The 20162-nt window shown below is 40.9% G+C and overlaps 1 protein-coding gene across 1 annotated transcript; it reads right to left on the bottom strand.

Annotated features, from left to right (window-relative positions):
- Positions 1-4987: 4987 nt before the first annotated feature.
- LOC105086508 (T-cell surface glycoprotein CD1b-1) lies at positions 4988-8919 on the bottom strand. Its single transcript, XM_010977028.3, has 6 exons — positions 8772-8919; positions 8262-8528; positions 7306-7584; positions 6419-6697; positions 5930-6023; positions 4988-5289 (listed from the first exon to the last, which is right to left on the bottom strand). Exons 1-6 carry the CDS (start codon positions 8830-8832, stop codon positions 5268-5270), a joined length of 1002 nt encoding a protein of 333 aa, XP_010975330.1. The 5' UTR covers positions 8833-8919; the 3' UTR covers positions 4988-5267.
- Between the last annotated feature and the right edge of the window lie 11243 nt (positions 8920-20162).

The following is a 20162-nucleotide window of genomic DNA, read 5'->3' as shown; positions in this document are numbered from 1 at the left end:
AATTACATGTGACATACTCTTGTGTAGGTCATCTTATCAATTCATAGACTGTATAAACTCTGGCCTACTTTCTAGGGTTGTTTGTTTTTAGACTTTACTAGGACTTTTAAAATTATTTTTTATTTTGGGAGTAATTTTAGATTTATGGAAAAAAATGCAAGATAATATAGAATGATCTACCCAGTTGGCCCTAAAGTTAACATCTTACATAACTGAGGTAAATTTGCTAGAACTAAGAAATTAACATTGGTACATCATCATTAAAGCCTGGATCTGTTCAGATTTCACTGGTTCTCCCACTAACTTCTGTTTTCTGTCCAAAGTTTCCTTCCAGGGCATCACCCTGCATTTAGTCATCACGTCTCCTTCGTCTTCTCTGATCTGTGACAGCTTCTCCGTCTCCTTGTTTCCATGACCTGAACAGTTCTGAAGAACACTGGCCACAATTTTGTCTAATTTCCCTCACTTCGAGTTTGTCGAATTTTTTTCTCAGGATTAGCTCGGGGTTGTGGGTTTGAGGGACGAATACCACAGACGTGACATGCCTTTCTCATCAGGGCACATCAGGGCACACGGTGTCAGCATGATTTGCGACTGGGAATGATAATCTGGACCACTTGGCTGAGGTTGCATCTGCCAGGTATTCCCTCTCTGAAGTTACTCTTTTCCTCTCCGTGCTCTGATCACTGGAAGGGAGACGCTAAGTCCAGCCCGCATTTGAGGGCAGAGAATCAAGCTCCACATTCTGGAAGGGAAGCTGCTTCCTCGATAATCTGGAATTCTTCTGTAAGAAAGATTTACTTCTTTTCTCCATTTTTAAGTGTATTCGTTTATTATGTTTATTTCATTTATACTCTGGGCTTTACTAGGTTTTTTGAGAACTGCTGTTACTCTTCTCCTAATGTTGTAGTTTTCAGTGGCCTGTAAGTGGGCAGTAAAAGAATTTGCCACAGACAAAGGATGAAGGTAGTAAAGGTGCTTATCAGATACACTGTCACGGCAGCAGTGGGCCAGAGACGAGAGGCGTCTGTGTGCCCCGAGGGTCGGTTGCTGAGGTCTTTTATAAGGGAAGGTGATCTTTTACTGCTTGTGCCGGTGTGACATGAGGCACAAAGGGGTCATGGGGTCCGTGGTTGGCTCGTGCACAATTCTCTGATTGTTTGATACTGAGGTAACAGGGAAGAGATGGGGTCCCGAGAGGGTAGGGCTGGGGATTTGGGTAGCGGGTTGTGACCGGGTCCTGGTGGCCAGGCTTTCAGTCACTGTAAGGTTGATCATTGTCTAGAGTAGTTAGTTCAGCTAAAGCAGGTGGGTATTAAGAAAGGAATGTTCTTTGTTATCTTTAAAGGGCAGCAACTGGACGCTTGAGGACCCCTGAGACAGGAATCTGCCAGATGTCTGTGGACCCCACACAAACCATGTCGGTGACACCCCTGTCCCTGCCATCCACTTCCCTAACTTTTCCTTATTAATCAGCTAAGTTTAAGCCCACCTTCAAGTTCTAAAGTCACCTGATCCCTGTTCTAATACTATATGGAAAACGTTCTTCTAAATTCTTCTTTTCTCAGAGTCACACAAAAAAAGGAGTTGAAACAAGAGTGTTATTAGGCCGTCTTGCTTTATGTGGCTATAACTTGAAAAAAATCGCACAATTCTGTGTGTTGTGCCAGCCACGTGTGTGAAATGAGGACAACCATATTACCTCCTTCATGGGGTTATTGTGAGGATTAAATGAGGAATGTGTAAGAAAGCATTTAAGAAACATATAAAAAACACTAGCCCATAGTATCTTTAGAACCACCACCACCACCACCATCGCTATCATTATCAACACGAATGATCTCTGTAACTTGAGAAAATAGTAAAGTCTTCCTTCCTTTTTAGCCTTAAAAGCATATATTAGAAAATAATGGCTGAATATAAATTGCTTAAACATCTACATCAAAAAATTAGTAATACAATGTGATTTGTGATTTATAATTTTAGATTTATATATATATATATGTATATATATATATATGTTTGGTGTTGATCCCCATTTCTGGAACAGAGTTCCTAAAATCTTAGAATTTCCCAACTGTTGAAAGCAATCAAAGTGTCTTTTGTTAGTTAATGAAGTGACTTTTGGAAAGCTCAGTAGGTAACCTAAGGATGGGGGCTGATTGCCAGTGGAGCCAGTGTGATTGGAGGGTTGGAACTTTCAGTCCCACCCCCTGACATCTCAAGAGGAAAGAGGGACTAGAGGTTGAATTGAACCCTATAGCTAATGATTTAATCAATTTTGCCTATTTTATCAGTGATATAATAAGTAAATGTGTCTCTGAGTTCTGTGAGCCACCCTAGAAAATTAATCAAACATAAGAAACAGATAATGGAAACCTCCAATCTTTCCATGATTAACAAGTCTGACTGCCCCCCACAGTCTTGTAGGTCTGAACCCCTAACCTGTAGAATCTGATGCCATCTCCAGATAGATAGTATCAGAAATGAGTTGAATTATGGGACACCCAAGCTAGTCTGAAGTGTTGCTTGTTGGATGCATGGGGAAACCCTCTCCCTCACACATTGGAACTGGTGAGCAGAATCCTTATATAACAATAAATTAAATGCAAAGAGAATAAAAGGAAGGAAATAATAAAGAAAATATGATTGTAGAAAAAACCAGCAAAACCAAATCTTAGTTTTTGAAAAATTTATAAAATTGATTATCTCCCTATCAAGATCAGAGAGAGAAAGAACAAAGAAGAGAGAGAACAAATTTCTAAGATCTGGTAAAACATAATTATGAACCCCATAGACATTAACATAATAAAAAGAGGATATTATGCACAAGCCAACAGTAAATTAGAAATTTGAACACCTTTGATAAATCCTTTAAAACCATAACTTACCAAAGCTGACACAAAGAGAAACAGGCAATTTGAAAAGAGTTCTTTTAATTTTTTTAATTAGCTGTGAAATTTTAAACTCCCCCCTCAAAAAGAAAAAAATTTCCCAACACACGTCTTCACTGCTGAATTTTACCAAGTATTTATGAAAAAATAAATAACAGAAATCTTCCCTGAGAACAGAAACATAGGAAAGATTTCTTGACTCATTCTATGAGACAAAAAAAGCCCCTCAATACCAATACCAGACAAGGAAATTATAAGAATTTAAAAAACATTAAAAACAAAATATTAGCAAACTGAATCCACATAATACATTGCGAACAAGACAGACAAGCTTCAGAAACACAATTTTGTTTTACCACTTGAGAATCAGTAAGTGTGGCTGACAATATTAAAAGGAAAAAAAGATATAAAACATTTTGTCATCTCAAGAAATGCGGAATACGAGGCTAATAAAATTCAACAGCTATCCACTGTAATAATGATAACAACAAGAAACATTTAGCAACTTTGAAAGTGTTCTCAATCTGATAAAAAGTATCTATGACACACTTACAGCAATTATTGTAAGTAGTATAAACTCTTGAATAATTCTTGTCCAATACAGGTAAAAAGATGAGGATGCCAGTTGTCAATTCTATTCGTCAGTGTACGAGTGTTCATAGCCAGTGCAATTGGGCAAGAAAATGCAATAAAAGACAACATGAGACTTGAAAAGAAACAATTCAAATTTCCTAATTTAGAGCTGTCATGAGAGTGTGCATAGAAAATCCAAAAGGATTTACAGATAAAACATTAAACTTAATAAGTTAACTTAACATGGATACTGGAAACAAGGACAAAATATTTTAACCATATTTCTATGTGTTAGCAAAAATCACATGAACACACACACGTGCACACATACTGTCATACAAAAAGTGTTGAAGGGCCCTTGTATTTTAAGACTGAAAGCCTGTTTCTGAAAGTCATTCATCCAGAGGTCACAGTTAAACTCATTAGCTGTGCTGATGGAGAAGGAAGAAAATGATGTTTTCCTGTCATTTCCTACCCTGCTCAAATCCTAAAGTCCGTATTGGCCTAAAATTTCCAGGTGGGAGAAGTACTTCTAATATCCGTGGCTTGTGTGCTCTGCCTTCTCTTCCTAAGTCCTATAAAAAAATATATTCAAATCTCCTCTCCTCCTGCTTCCTGCTGCTTCAATTAAAATGAGTTTGGATTTTTTTTTAGAATGAGGTTTCTAGAAAACTATGGAATAAGTAAAAGAATAAATCAATGTAAACATAAATCAAAAAATATAACTGAATTGATACAGCACAGATATCAAAGTCCAAGAGCAAGAAAAGCCCTCTGGAGTCTTTTGCTTAAACACTTACCAACCCACCTGCACTAGTGCCCCTTACCCATCCCGCCTCTCACTCATTCTCACTGAAAAATGAGGAACAGCTTCCTCATGATGAATCTTTATACATGAACTATTGTTATAGGATGGGCACAAGTGGTTTTCTCCAGAGAAGTTCAGGGCAGAGGCAAGGAAAGCATGGTAATTTTTGCTGTGTGAGAATATTTTAGTAAGAGGAAAATGCAGAATATCAACTAAAGAAACAGAAGGAAGGTGATTTGGGGAGAAAAAAAAGACCATTAATACGGCAGTTATATTAACTCAGATTATTTTTACTAAGTAAATACATGTGCAAGTAAAGAGATCTTGCCAGGGATCCACCTACAGCAAGCCCTCCCTTCTCTCAAGGAATTAATAGTAGAAGGAAAAGGAAAACAAAAATGACTGCAACGTTGCAGGTACCCTGTAAAATGGATCTCAGCACGACACCAGCCAAGGGATGATTTCTTCCACTGTAGCACTAAGGAGGGCTTCCTGGAGGAAGAAGCATGTCAGCTGGGTCTCATGGTTAGAAAAGCATCCAGGTAGAGGCAGAGAAACTAGGTTTAAAATGCTCAGCATCTCTGCAAATACAATTATCTCAGCATAACTATAGTTAGCTGACTTTGACAAATGATATTTCAGCAGAAGGCAAAAAAAAAAAAAAAAAGTTCTAAAATAAGAAGCCAAAGGGAAATCACCATTAAGCTGTGTACATCATTTCATTTATTCCAAGGTACATTCTTTTTCACATCTCACATCTATGAAATCCGAGTGGATCCTATCTATATAGTCTCATAATAAATGTACAATTTTAAATTATTTTTCTGGCAGTATATGAATTATGATTTATCTTGCAACCTATAGGAGCTCTGATTTGATCAAATTTGATGATTATTTGATGAAACATGATGAGACTGACTTCTGGGCTGACAACTTGAGCCTCTGGGCTTCTGGGTACTTATTCCAAACGGAAAAGGAGACACGGTGAGGGCTCATGAGATATTCTGATACGGCCTGTTAAGAACACAAGCAAAAAATTGCTCTACGTAAGAGATATTTGTACACTCATATTCATAGCAGCATTATTCACAGTAGCCAAAAGGCGGAATCAATACAAGTGTTCATTAACCAATGAATGGTTGAAAAAAAATGTGTTATGCAGCCTCAAAAGTAAAGAAATTTAATGCATGCTATGACATGGGTGAATTATGAGGACTTACGTGCTAAGTGAAAAAGTGAGTCTCAAAAAATGATGACTCCACTTGTACAAGGTACCTAGGGTAGTCAAATTCATAGAGACAGAAAGTAGAATGGGGGGTGCCAGGGCCTGTGCGGCTAGGAATGGGGAGGTGTGGTTTAGTGGGTATCAAGTTTTAGTTTTTCAAAATGGAAAGAGATCTAGAGATCGGTTGTACAAAAATGTGGATGTACTCAATCCTACCAAACAGCACATTTAAAAATGGCAAATGCGGTCAGTTTTATGTCATGGATATTTTACCACAATTAAAAAAAATAGATTTACATAAAGACGGGAGTTGGGAAGGAAGGGGAAAAGGTCTGGTGGAAATATTGAGGCTAAACTGGTGTACAAGATAAAATGGAGGAAAAGAGTGAGACGATGGACAGAAAAGACACATTAAAGATGAAAACTTACCAGCGCCTAAAATGCCATAATGCGAGACAGATCAAAAGGATCAAGGACGGCACCGCTATCGCCAAAATTATCAGGACAATGGAGGTGGGACGTCCTGGCAATTGGGAGAGGACACAGGCATGTCACTTCAAGATGCATTCTCTAATTCTCCTGGCCTTCCTTTGCCCACCTGAGTGTCAGCAACACATTCACCAGCTTCTGATGTGTGGCCATCTCCAATTCCTTCTTTCAGATGCCCAGACATCATATATTCACAGCCATCCTTTGTCTCTCCCCCTTGCCCTGCTCCCCCAGTCCACAGGTCCTTCACACCTACCTCTTCTGTACCTTAGATCATCTATTTTTATCTCTCTTGGGACTGAAGTCCCAGAAATAAATCTCAATTTCTCTCCTTCTCTCATCCATCAACTCCCTCCCCTTCCCCAGTCCTCCCTCTATACTGGAGGACCAGCTCCTCCCATCCCCAGCTGGGCCCCTGTTCTTTCTCACCCCAGTACAGGACGATGTCCTGGTCTCCGAGACTGCTGTGTCTCACCCGGCAGCTCAGGCCGGTCGCCTCCCCGGCCGCCACATCCAGGGTCACTTGGAGGTACCACGTCCCGTCAGCCTGGGGCAGGACGTCACCTCGCCGAGTGCCTGGCTGCTCCTGCTCACCCCGCATCCACATCGCCCACACGGGTTTTGGATGAAAGCCAGAGATGTGGCACACCAGCAGCAGACGGCCGGGCCCCGGGGTGGGGCCGCTGGACAGCCAGGCCTCTGGCTTCACTGGGGCAGGAAGGGGCAGGGAGAGTGTCAGATTGTGACTCTAGAGTGTAAGGACTCGGAAACCCATGAGTTTGGACAGCAACCTCTTCTACTTCTTTGGGAACCAAATAATCTGTTGATTAAGCCCCTCTCTTCTTAGTTACCTCCTACTTTTTTTTTTTTCCAGAAGAAAATTTTAATATTTGGAACCTTTGGTATCAGGAAGCTGAAAAACCAAAAAAAAAAAAAACCAAGATTTTTTTTAAATTACACAAGAATAAAAGTCTGTAGGGACATGTAATGGAAATATAATTTTAAGGAGAAAAAGAAATGACATAAAATATCTGGTAGTTCTTTTCTCCTATGTGTACCATACAATCTGGTTTCTTTGTATGTCTCATAAATGTTTTTTGTTGTTGTTGAAAACTGCACATTTAAAACAAAATAATGTGGCAAACCTGGAAAAAAATATCTGATAGTTAAAAAGGAACTTGTTCATGTATATTTAGAAATAGATGATGAAGTATCAAATTAGAGCATCAAGATTGTATAGTTACCTCCTACTCTTGAATTTAAAGAAGGCTGTGCGAAGTGAGAGAGAAAAGTGTTGAAAAGAGGACAGGACTAACCTTGCCTCTGCAGTTCCGCCTTCCCTGCATCGAGGACACCCAAGAGATACTGAGGGCAGGTTTCCAAAAGAAGCTTCGCAATAGTGTCGCAGATACCTTGGTACTGAGAGATGAGTGCGCAGAACTGCTGTGCCCGTCTGCCGCCCTCTGGGGCAGGTGCACAGGAGTCATTCTTGATGCTCAGGAAATCCAGTCCTCCTAAAGCTCCCCTCAAGAAGCTAACTGTGGTCTTCCCAGGATGCAGCTCACAGCCTGCTATGCCCTGGATCAGAAAGGGATCTGAATAGAAGGAGAACAAAGAAAAAGTTATTTTAAAGCAAACAAGAAAGAAAGGGATCCGGAAAGGACCTAGGACCTTGGATTTGGGTCAGCAGAAAGGTCTGAGGTGTGAAATGATTACCCCCAAACCAGTTACAGTATTCAGCGACTTCTCAGAAAGAAGAGGCCTGAGGAAAGGTATGTGTGTCAAACGTGGTGGAGATGGGCTGTTGTAAGGATGGAGGGCCGGCAGGAGGGGAGAAGCACACGTGCGATGGAGTCAGTACAGCATCCCAGGGTGACAGGGAGAGTTACACTGAGAGAAGGGATCAGGCAGGAGGTGCTTGAGGAGATGGACTGGAGGAGGCAGAAGTCATACTTCAGTTTACTCAGGCACAGGGTAGGAGAGAAGTGAGGGCTTCTTCCTTGGAGTCTGAGAGAAGCAAGTGAGGCACAAACAAGCCAGAAGATGTTTATAAACGAGGACTGTCATCTATCGGACAAGAGTCCAAGAAACAGGAGGAACCTGGGACACTTTGTGGAGGTAGGGAGTCAGAATTGGTGACCATGCTAGAGAAGTGTGTGCCCACGGCTGGGTAGAGTGGGAAGGAGGGGATCAAGATCAGAGGGAGTAAGAGCCTGAACCGAGAGAGAGAAAAGTCACTGTGAATCTGCCCAGATCAGAAGGCTGTACTCACATTCCATGTGGAATTCACTGGCATGGTCCTGTACTTCCCGAATGAATCCAACAAAGTAGACTCGGAATAGTTCCTCCAGTTCTATCACCTCTTCCTCACTGAAGTTGCCCTTGGACCAGGGCTTCAGGAAGATGGCAGTGCCCGACTCACTGTCCCAGCCATGAATCTGCAAATCATCCAACCAGCCTGAGCCTTGATTTTGCGCCCAGGTGCTGTTGGCAAACTGCGAGATCTGGATGACATGGTAAGAGGTCGGCCCCTGGAAGGCTGTGGGGAGTGACATGATCAGAATTAGGAGAAAGAAGACACAGGATGGAGTGGAAAATAACCCAGAGTCTGAAGAACATAGAGCCTGAGACATTTGCCTGCCCCAAGTCATCTCTGTCCCCAACCTCCCGAATGGGGGAAGAGGGCTGGAGACAGGAGGGCCCAGACCCTTAGCGGCAGGTGCAGCGTGCTTTGATCCAGACCCCCTGCACGTGTGCTGGGAGCTGCCGGAGTAACACTCACCGTCCTCATTGTCACCACCTGGGAAGATAACTGCTAGCAGTAGAAGTGACAGAAGCAGCATTTCACCGGGAAGCAGAACTTCTGACTCTCAAAGCTGGTGTTTGAACTCTAATTTCAGCAAAACTTTTTCTCAGTACTCTATAGTGACTTCCTCTCTCTTCCAACGGACAAATCTCTTCCTCACCCACGTTGCGCATCAAAGGCAAACTGAGCCTCCCACATTCTGGGCTCCCACTCTGCCTCTCATTTCCACACCAGCCTTTGCCTCTGAGATTTTTTTTAAATCTCTTTGACTTCCAGCTGTTCTCCTTGACTTCAGCTTCCTTCATTCTTACTCTTTGGAAAGCCCCCAGGTGATGCTGAAAGTTAACTTGACCTCCCTGATCCTTTATTTCCACATCTGTTTAATAAGAGGGTAATATTAAACAATTGCTAAGTGTGTAGTCTGTTTTAATCTAGAAGGATTCCTTTGGTTTATCCACCCAGCTGGACCTTCCTCCCCACTGCCCTCTCTTCCCTGGCAAGCTGTCATTACCTCCGCTCAGCGGTCTCAGTGACCCCTCTTTTTTATCTCATCCCTCTTGTCTATCTTTCTAACCCTACGTTGTCATCTCTGGCTGTTTGTGTGTGTGGGTGTGTGTGTCTTTTGACAATCATTTACATGCAGGAGAAGCATTTAAAACATTGATTTATCATATTTGATTCTGGGACCCAAATCCCAGAATCAAATACAATAAATACTGCAGTTTATAATCTGAGCAAAACTATCATATACCATAGCAGCTGTTGAGGTTGAAAATTACATTTGCTACTGGTATATGACCTTCTTCTTCTTAGTGGCTCTTAATCTTTGGAGCTTTCAGTAACAAATCTTCATGAGACAAGAAGAACTTTAGGAGTCGTTCTATGTGTGGCTTTAGCCCAAGTCAAAGATAATTTTTGTAGAAGGTTCATTGGCAATAGAACCTCCCTGTCCTTTTGTACTATCTCATGACCTTGATCTACATTTTGGTCTTTCTTATCACCAAATAAAGCATTGCCAGGTGAGCAAGGAGCTTGTCATTTTTTCACCTAAAGTTCAGAGATGTTGGTCCTAAGATGCCATCTCTTACCTTCTCTTTGTATGCCCTTGGCAAGTTTTAGCAATATATTTAGCATCCACTGAGCAAAATATCTGGACTCTAATCAACATGTTAGCTTTAAGGATAACTCTTGGATTTTTCTCCACTCAGGAAAAAAATAAACAGATATTTGGCAGAATATCTGGCAGAAACGTGGTAGTAAAACATTTCCAGTGTAAGAGGTTTTCACTAAATGATCCTAATTAAATAGATGAGAAAACGCAAAATAATAATGTAGGCTGTCTTAATTCCTGGAAATAAATCATTCACAATATGAAGACTAGACTTCATCCAAGATTATCACTACCTAATTGTAAAATCCAGAATAACTCTTCAAACTCCAGAGCACATAAATTTGAACAATATCCCCAGAATCCAATACATGATATAATCTAATCCACTTTCTGTGACAAATAACAACAGAGATATAACATTAACTGCCTTTATATCATTACATTCCATCTTTTTTTCTTTTTTCTAAGCCTTGAGTTTAAGGTAGGACACCTGAGATTCAGTTGATACGATGCACCATTGATTCACTGGCAAGAACACATTTTAAGAACTTGACGGTGTGCAAACAGAATGAGTAGATTAATTCTCCCACACAGCAAATGTACCACTGATAGTGACGTGGGCAGTTAGCCTCAGAAAGAATACCTAACAGATCCAGGTGAGTGCTCACAATACCCTGGTGTACATTCAGAGAGAGGCATGCTCTGAGAATCAAAAAGAAAGGGAGGCTCTGAAAACTCCAGCCCCCATTTCAGGGAGTCAGACAACGGAAAAGTGCACTTGAGCTCCTCGCAACATTGTTGCTATCACTGTCATTGTCCCCTGCTTGGCTGAAACTTGACTAAAGGCACTAAAACATTCACCAGAACATAAAGATGATGGCCAGAAAGAGGGGCACTCAGAACAATTTTTACACAAGCCACTCCACGCTAATACCGTAAAGGCTCCTCCCTCAATAGAGGGGAACTTCCAGAACAAAAGCCTGAGTGGAAACAAATATCTTAAAGTCAAGATTACGCCCATCAAGAGGCTCAGAAGACAAGGTCCTGCCTTTATTGGTGAAAAGTGGATGGAGAGAGTAGGAATTAAAGGGTGAAAATTTACCTCTGATTTCCCCAATTTCCTAACAACAGTAAATACAACAAGGATCCTAAAATCTATCCCAAAAGCAAAGAAGACACACATCTTGGATCCAAAGGTAAGATTTCTGCAGACCTGAGGACAACAGAGGACCTTCCACTGAAGTATATAAGGCAGCTGCCCAAGGGAGTTGGTATCTAGTGACTGCCTGAGGACTGCTCCTGTGTGCAATCCTAGAGGGTCTGAGTCCTGGCCACAGTGCCTAAAGATTATTGAAATTAAATACAAATGGAGACCGGATGTGAGAATTCCCTGAGCAAACAAAAACATTTATAAGCCATGTAAGAATAACTAAATCTAGCATATTTCATGAATGTAAGTGAAACTCAAACTAGGTTATTTTTTGTAAATGGCTCTGACAATTAGGAAAGAAACTTAAGCCATCTTCCCAAAAATGGTAAGAGATAATCACTTTTAACCAATCCCCTGCCATCTGGAAACCCCCTACTGTGACAACCAATCATTGTAAAGATTAATCACTTCCTCATTTTTACTTTGTAAGTCATCCTATAACATCATGCCCCTGAGCTTTGTATCAGCCTTTGACTTTGGGAGCTCCCAGTTTGTGAGCTGTTTTTATATGCACAATAAACTCTTACTAAGTATTCATTTGTTGATGTGGTGGTTTTAATTTTGCTATTTCTGGATTTTTGACAAGATACTAAACCAAACATAGGAGAGTAAAACGCATAAGTAGCCTATGGTATTACTTTATTTTTAATTTTGTGATTTTAATCAAGTAATAAAAGTTAAGGATAAATCCAAAAATGACAAGTATATTTTGATCTACTTATTTATTTATGCACTCATTCATTTTTTTTCAACAGGTATTTATTGACTGCCCATTGTTTGCACCTATAATAGCTCTACTCTACCTTCTCACCATCCAAATTGTCATCAACCCTCCCACCTTATCCCAAACTTGGAAGTGAGTTCACAGACTCCCTTTTAGCTCAGGAACCTCACTGGGCTTAATCTAGTCCAGGATCCATAGATTCTAAAGTGTTCACGTAAACCTCAAAATTGATCTGTAAGAGACAGCTTTTCAGTGAAAATGTACCTGCTTCCCCAGTTACTTGGACACAGAGATGTTTAAACTTCTGAGACAGACTGACCAGCAAACCCAATGCATTTTTGCCTTATTGACCCTTCAATTCAAATTGGATGTTTTTGGATTTTGTTTTGTTTTGTTTTGTTTTTTACATGATACTGCTCCTGTACGTTTACTTTTCTTTTTGTTGTTGTCTATCTCTTAAGTGAGGTCCATATGATCCTTATAGCTAAGTAACAGATACCCGTGCAGGTAGATCTGGAATTCAAATTCTAGTATCAAATTCTATTTTATTGTTTGCTTGCATCTGCGATTGTTGAGGAAGCTTCTGTCAATTTGTTATTACTTTCTGGGCAATGTTTTCTTTGTAAAGACTTTCCGTTTTTTCCTCCATTCTTCCCTAATGGAACATCTCAGACTCTGGAGTTTCATATTACAGTGTGAGTATCTCATAATTGCTTATTCACTTTTTGCTGAGGTGAAATATAACATAACATTAACCATTTTAATGTGTATGATTCGGTAGCACTTAATACATTGCTACGTTGTGCAACCACCAGCTCCAACAACTTTCAAAACACTTTTTTTCACCCCAAAAGAATATCCCGTACCCATTAAGCTGCCATCCCCTCCCATTTCTCCTCCACCTCAGACTCTTACTTACCAACAATCTTCTTTCTGTCTCTATGGATGTACCTATTCGGAATCCCTCATACAAAGGGAATCATGCACTATGTGCCCTTTTGGGTCTGGCTTCTTTCACTTATTAGCATAATGTTTCTGAGGTGCATCCAGCTTGTATCACACACATTCCTTTCCTTGGCTGAGTCACAATCCATTGTGCGTATATACCACATTCTGCTTATTAATGGGTCGATTAATGGAAGGACGTTTGGCTGTTTCTTTCCATTCACTACTCACTATTCACTATTGTGAATGCTTCTATGTACATCCCTGTACAAATATTTGTTTGAACATATATTTTTAACTGTTATGGATATTATGCCTAGCGTTTGAATTGCTGGGTGAAATGGTTAAATCAGTGTTTAACTCTGAGTAGCTCCCAGTTTTCCATCGCAGCTTTACAACCTTACATTCCTACCAGCACTGTGTGAAGGATGGAATTTTAGCTAGATGATAGTTAGATAGAGAGGTAGAGAGATAGATAGATAGATAGGTAGGTAGATAGATAGATAGACAGTCAGACAGATAGATAGATAGACAATCAGATAGATGATAGATAGATAGATAGATAGATAGATAGATAGATAGATAAATAGATAGTCAAATAGATAGATAGGCAGATAGATAGATAGACACTATATTAGAGGTAAAAACTAATATTTTAAATAGTATTATTAACTACTTAAGATAAAAATATACTAATAGTACTAGAGAATGTTTAAAATATTTTTGCAATCCTTTTTAACATCTGACTTATAGAAGACAGCTATATTTTCATACCTGCTTCCAAATACAATCTGATGCAACATTACATGCCATAAATTCTCTGGGAAACAATGTACACTAAAATAACATCGTAGTACTCTGACAAGAATAGTTTTGAACTCATGGACCCTCTGAAAGGGCGTCAGAAACCCCCAGGCACCCTGAACACACCCTGAGGACAACTGACCTAGATCCGGCATTTCTCTAGGGGATATGTAAAGGCATCACATCTTCTTTCTAACTTACAATACTTCTTAAAAAAAGATATATTCTCCTAAATACCTATCTCATTACCCTGAGATAACCAAAACAGATTAAATAGTTGATTCTTTTCATTTATTTACAAGTTTTCAAGAGAATGAATTGTTTGTATAGCCTCCTAGGTGACCAATGAGTTAGTTTTTGCATGACTGCATGACTCATGAGTTTCAACACTTTTGAAATGTTTGACTCTTTCCTGGCCATTGTTTTTCTTCAGGCTCACATTGTCCTGTCTGTGACATGGGATTCTTTTCAAGTCAACCACTTCTGACCTTTCAACTCGTCTTTATTCCTTAGTTCTCCAGGATTTCCTGGTGTGGCATAGTTGTTCCAGAATCCTGTAGAAATTCTCTTCCCCAAACTTGAAATTAGCCATTTCTCCAAGGTGTTTTAGTTCCTTTTAGTGGGAAAATATGTTGTGGAAGCCATAATCTAAAATCCCAGACTTGGTTTCTGGGCTTTTTCAGTGGCTGGGACCTTTTCTTATTTTTAGGGATAAATACTGTGGTTTCATATTTACACTTTCAATTCAAGTTTAAAACTACAGAGCTTTACTCATCTATCTCACATCAGCTTCTCTTCTCCCACACAGAAAGTCCTGGTTCCCAGTGAGTCAACACAATGATGCTCTCACCCAGCCCCACTGTACACTGTACTCTGGACAGTTCCCCTGTCCTGCTGTGCACTGTATCCCACTAGACTGTACGCTTATGCTGGTCTTAGAATACAACAGCTTGACCACCAACAATATAATTTTTCATAATTTACAATTTGTTTTCTGATCCTACAGCTTATCCCCTGGACGTAAGTAAATTGCTGTGTTTTAAAATCACTTGAAATAGTCCCTGATTTGTGTTCTGTCACCAACTTGATAAGTGATTACATGTCTTGTGGCATTTTGCTGCCCATTTTTCGGAACTGAAACTCTTGTTTGTTGTGAAATGTCTACATGGAGTAGGACATCCTGAATGTCAGGGTAAGGAGCTCAGCAAATCCTTTCTCCAAGTAGCAGTGATAATATGGGACAAAATTTTCAAAATAAGCCATTTCAGAATTCTAGAAATTGACCAAAGCCATACAACAGATTGAGAAGGGCTTATTCAAGAAGAACTACCAGGACCTCAGCAACAGCATTGGGATCCACTTAACACGGGGCTGCTCCATCCCTTCCCTTGGCTTGGTGATGCTGTAAGCTGAGGACCAGCAGTCTTGCTGCCACCAGAAGGGAACCCCCAACTCGGTGCCCCACAAGGAGCCCCATGCCCTGGGAGATTGTAGAAAACAATAGCAATTGTGGCAAAATTCAAAGGTCAACAGTACAGCTCCTGAGGTTGCAACGCTGGTGAAGGCAAAAAAGAGACCAGCAAAAAGTTAACAAAGACATCTGGGAAATGGCACAGTCATCTTGGACTTTGATATGCTCCCACTTACTCCTGGAGGCTTGAAAGCTGCACACAAACTAAGGAGAGATGGAAGAGGACCACAGTTACCTACTTCTCCCTGGCCAGACATGACACCTGGCACAGAGAAAAAGTAAAAGCCAGGGCAGATTTGTAAAGTGCTTTAATGGTAAGTGTGTGCTCCAGCCCACACACATCCCCTTAGCAAAAGGTAGAAGCCTGACCAGTTTAAAGGGTCAAGGCATTACCTCTGACTAATCGTTGGCTACCACTAAGCTGTGCTGACTTAGGGATGATTCCCAGGAGGCCGGGAAAAAGAAAGAAAGGGAGAGAAAGATTAACAGGAGAGAGGGAGACAAGGAGAAGGAGGAAGAGGAAGAAAGAAGGAAGAAAGAAAAGAGATCTATATTTTTTTAAAAATGAGCAGAGACATCAGTGGCTACAAACTGCAAGGCAGCCAGAACCGAAAGAATTTGTCCAGGCAGGTAGCTTAAAAAAAAAAACAAAAACACACACACACACACACACACACACAAAAGATAAAACAAACAAAACAATGATGGCTTGATCTGAAGAGCCTCAAACTGGAAATAAACCAAATGACCATCGAAGAGTGGATGGATAAAAAACAAAATACAGTGTATTCATGCATGGAATTCTATCGAATAATTAAAAGGAATAGACTGCTCATAACACTGAGAAGCAACACGGATGACATATAACCATATGCTAGGCAGGAAATAAAAAGCCAAATACAAATAGTACATAGAGGGGAGGAGATGAAGACAGCAGAGAAGGAGGATGCTGAACTCACCTCCCTGCAAAACCGCATCAAAACTACATCTACATGTGGAGCCAATTTTCATTGAAAACAAATTGGAGGCGACTGGCAGAAAGACTCTTCTACAACCAAGGCTGTGAAAAGAGATCCACACGGAGTCAGGCAGGAAGAGAAGAGAAGCCATCAGGTCAGGACTTAAGCCCGCAGGAGGAGACACAGAAAAAGAGGGCAATTACATAAGCTCCGAGATCCTCCCTGGGGAGGGAGAGGTTCGAACCACATACTGGGCACCCTGGAGTCTGGCACCAGGAACACGAATCCTCTTAGATGGTATGAAAACCAGTGGATGACTTAGACGATGGCCGTAAGAAACCGAGACTCCCCTCATGAAGAAGAACCCAAATATGCTTGCTTACTCCCAGGAACGGGAGGGAGGAAGCAGACTGACAATTCCCAGGACTCTGGCCAGTTTCCCCTCAACCACCCCACTGCCCACCCCAGCCCCTCAAGACCCAACACAGCTCCCCACTAGGGTGAAAGCTGTCGTTGCCATTGCTGAGGGGAGAATGCAGTTGGGAGAACAGAGGCGACTCGGACCCAGCACTGCGTCTGCAGGGGCGAGGGCAGCCGTGGCGGGTGCTCACAGATGTGGCGGAACAAGAGCTGTCTCGAGCTCTGGCCGGTGTGCCAGGACCGGCCCAGTGCACGCCCCCGCCCACACCGGTGCACACTCTGGCCCCTCTTGCTCCGGCACCACTCCCCTCGGGGGCAAAGTTGCTGTTGCTGGGAGAGGGGAAAGTGCACACTTAGAGGGAACAGAAGCAGCTCAGACTCTAACCTCAGAACTTCTGCTCCAGCACCTTGGGACCTGATCCCACCCCCAATAGGGAGGTACCAGCCACTGAACATAAGAGAAGCACCCCCCAAATAAAAAACAAAGTAAATTAAATAATAAATAATAATAATAAAAAGAGAAACCCCAGCTCACACCAGGTTCTGGCTCCAGCCGCTCCATCTCCAGCCCAACCTCCCCACAAGGTGAGAGCTGCCAGCATCGCCTGCGGGAAGGTGTGCCCCGTGCTCATTTCACATCCAGCTCTCCCAGCAAAGCCACTGGGCACACACACAGCACAGGGATGCTCCCACACAAGGCGTTCTCTTCTGAATTAAACTTACCATCCTAAACTACAGACGTCAACCTTCCATCTTGTTTGAAATGAGTGAAAATGTATCATGCTAAAGATTTACTCCAACTTACTCTATTCTAAATTGTAGATTTTTCCTTGCTTTTGCTTTAAGTTACAGCTCTCCTCTAGATTCAATATCGATAGTTTCCCTTTCCTCCTTTGAATTTATCACAGTGAGATGAATTACAAAATATTTCACTCTACCCTTTCCCCAGAAGTCCACCCTGATTTCTAACATGTTTCTTTTCATATACGTTTCAGAATGGCTGGTTGCATTTTCTCACTTGCCTTGGAAAATATACGGATAAAAATGAAATTAAAGACAGATAACATGGGTGTCATTGTCAAAAATTTGATTTAACCTTAGCAAAAAATACATAATCCATATATGTTATTACAGTAAGAAAAGTAAAGAGCTGCAGGTGAACATTTCATAAACCAAAGCTATTAACCTTGGTTGCCAGAGCTCCTTCCATCAGACCCACCTATTAGCTGACAATAAGGGGAAAGGAAGAAGCTGAGCTCACCCCCGCCCCCACCACGGCTTCACACCCACTTTGCAGAAGCTGTACATTGCACTGGTTAGACCGCAGTCGCAGAACCACAACCAGCTAAACGGAGGCCTAAAAGATGTAGCTTTCACTCTGCCCAGCTAATGACTGAGTGTTGATTTATCCTTGAGGAAGCACAAAAAAGACTCCAGGAGACAATCAGGGGGCTTTGCTATATAACACCATTTGGCAACCCATCTATCTACTAAGGTACATTAATGTGCAGTTGGTAACTCAAAGAGATCACCTGGAAATACCATGGTTCACAGACCAGGGATGTTTGTCTCAGGACGCTTTCTACCCAAATTAGGGCTCATGCTCATATTAAATATTTCCCTTTCTAAAGTCATATCTGGCATTTTCTCTGCAGTACAACTGGGTGTGCACTGAGGATGGACGGAGTTGTAGGTAGGCCAAGAAGTGCCTCTTTATTATTAAAACAAAACCAAATTATATATCGAGAAGAATCTTGGCCCTCGCTACAGAAACCATCAGCCTCCTGGGAGCAAACCTGAGATTCAGACAGTAAGTCTTTGAGTAGACCTCCAACAGCCACAAAAAATTTTCAAATTGCCTATTTCACCAACAGCTCCACTGATCATTAAAGTTGCTGCTCTGCATTTAAAGATAATACAAAACTGTCGTACGTAAGGTGTATGTTAGAGTACATAACTAGAAGTCTCTGCTGCTAAAAAAAATAATTCAAATTAGTGCAGCATAAACAATATTTATGGGAGACTTAGAGTCTACCCATTCCTGCAGAGTATGTAAGATCTGCCACTGAGTTTGCCAGAACACCAGGAGGCAGCACACGTGGACCAGATCCTGCGTGTTGTGTAGACTTACTTTCTCCATTTTTGATTTTAGGCTGACATGCTCACCTTCCTTTAAGAGACTTTAAACAAACAGGCCTGTGAACCTCGTAACATTTACAGAAAGAATGTTCCTGAGAACACTGTTCACTTCACCAAATAGTTACTTCTCTATGAGAACTGATGGGAGAAATTTCCATGTGGCCCCAGGACCAGGAAGAGTGGTACTTTTCCTTATTTGTCAGTTTCTTCTAGGCACTGTGGATATGTAATTGATCCTGCCTTGGCCATTTTACTGTCCTCTAGTAATTTGTGGCCCACATATACCCTGTGTACAGGGTATCATGACACTTTATTTCTTAATTATGCCATTGTTGGCTTCATCTTACTTACTGTCCTTGGATGCAATTTCTATATTTTTATGATACGTTTTTAATTATATTTTTAATATTATATGCATGTTTTTGTAAGTAACTTTCAATTATTTTTAGAAATAACAATTTACCGTGCTTTTAAGCATGAGTCTGCAAGCTGTTTGATGATTTGCGGGCTTTCGCACTTCCAAGTTGTGAGTAACAAGCATGCTGGAACTGTTTTGAGCTCTACTGCCACCCAGTGGTAAAATAAAGAAGTTTGTCCCAATCTATAGCCTTTGATGATTACAAACACCCTGACATTTTCAATCAGAAGGTTTTAAGGTTGCAGATATCTTGATTCTGTTCTTAGACATCCAAATATTTTATACAATATTATATATTTTTATATTTTTCCCTCAATAGAAACTACTCATGGTGCAACCCATCATCCCAATTCAGTAATCAAACATTTCTCAATTTTTATTTTCTTGTGTATGTTTTGTCTTTGGAGTCTTAAGTGTAGATTGTTGAGTTAATCATCCTCCATTTATAGCTCTGAGGACAATTCCTCTGTAAAACATTTGATTTTTTAATCCCCATAGCTTTTTCTTCCCCACATTCTAATGTATTAATATGTTATCCTCTGTGCATTCTTATAAAATGTGGTATTGTTTGATGTACACAGCTTTAATTTTCACAACTGCTACTATCCTGCATATGCATCACTTATTAATATATCTCATTCAGCACTCTTTCAGAGGCCTCCTATATTACTCTGCCTAGTCTGTTGTTTCTACCTGCCGCATAAAATCCCCTAGTGTGTATCTACCTCGTTTTACTTCTGTGTTCCCATTGAGATGAGCATCTGGCATGATTCCAACACCTCACTGCCATAAAATCTCTGTGACAAGCATCCTTGTATGTGGTCCCTCCTGGATCTCGGTCAACATTTTCCATTACACACATTCAGAAGTGGCATTGCAGGGTCAACATGTACATCGTTAGACCAGTTACTACCACAAACTCTCCAGAATTACCTCAAAACCATCAACGTGTGGGGATGTCCATGTGTTTCACATCCCTGCAAACACTGGGCTTCTTCCTTTTTTTTTTAAGCCTAATAGTTTATTTCTTTTTTGATTGAAATACAGTTAGTTTGCAACATTATGTCAGTTTCTGGTGTACTTTTGCAGCTTTTTAATGTTGCCAGTTTGGTGGTATAAAATGACAACATGCCTTAATTTGTATTTCTTGAATTACCAATGAGTTT

This window comes from Camelus dromedarius, chromosome 23, assembly GCF_036321535.1.
Source record: "Camelus dromedarius isolate mCamDro1 chromosome 23, mCamDro1.pat, whole genome shotgun sequence".
Classification (NCBI taxonomy): Eukaryota; Metazoa; Chordata; class Mammalia; order Artiodactyla; family Camelidae; genus Camelus; species Camelus dromedarius.
This window is presented reverse-complemented; position numbering and strand designations above follow the sequence as displayed.

Excerpts from the sequence above, each read along its gene's own strand:
- LOC105086508 (XM_010977028.3), bottom strand. The coding sequence starts at position 8,832 with ATGCTGCTTCTGTCACTTCTACTGCTAGCAGTTATCTTCCCAGGTGGT. Across the intron at positions 6,024-6,418 it reads GGACATCGTCCTGTACTGGG|GACGTCCCACCTCCATTGTC; the intron begins GTGAGAAAGAAC and ends CCCAATTGCCAG. Across the intron at positions 5,290-5,929 it reads TTATGGCATTTTAGGCGCTG|GCCGTATCAGAATATCTCAT; the intron begins GTAAGTTTTCAT and ends TGTTCTTAACAG.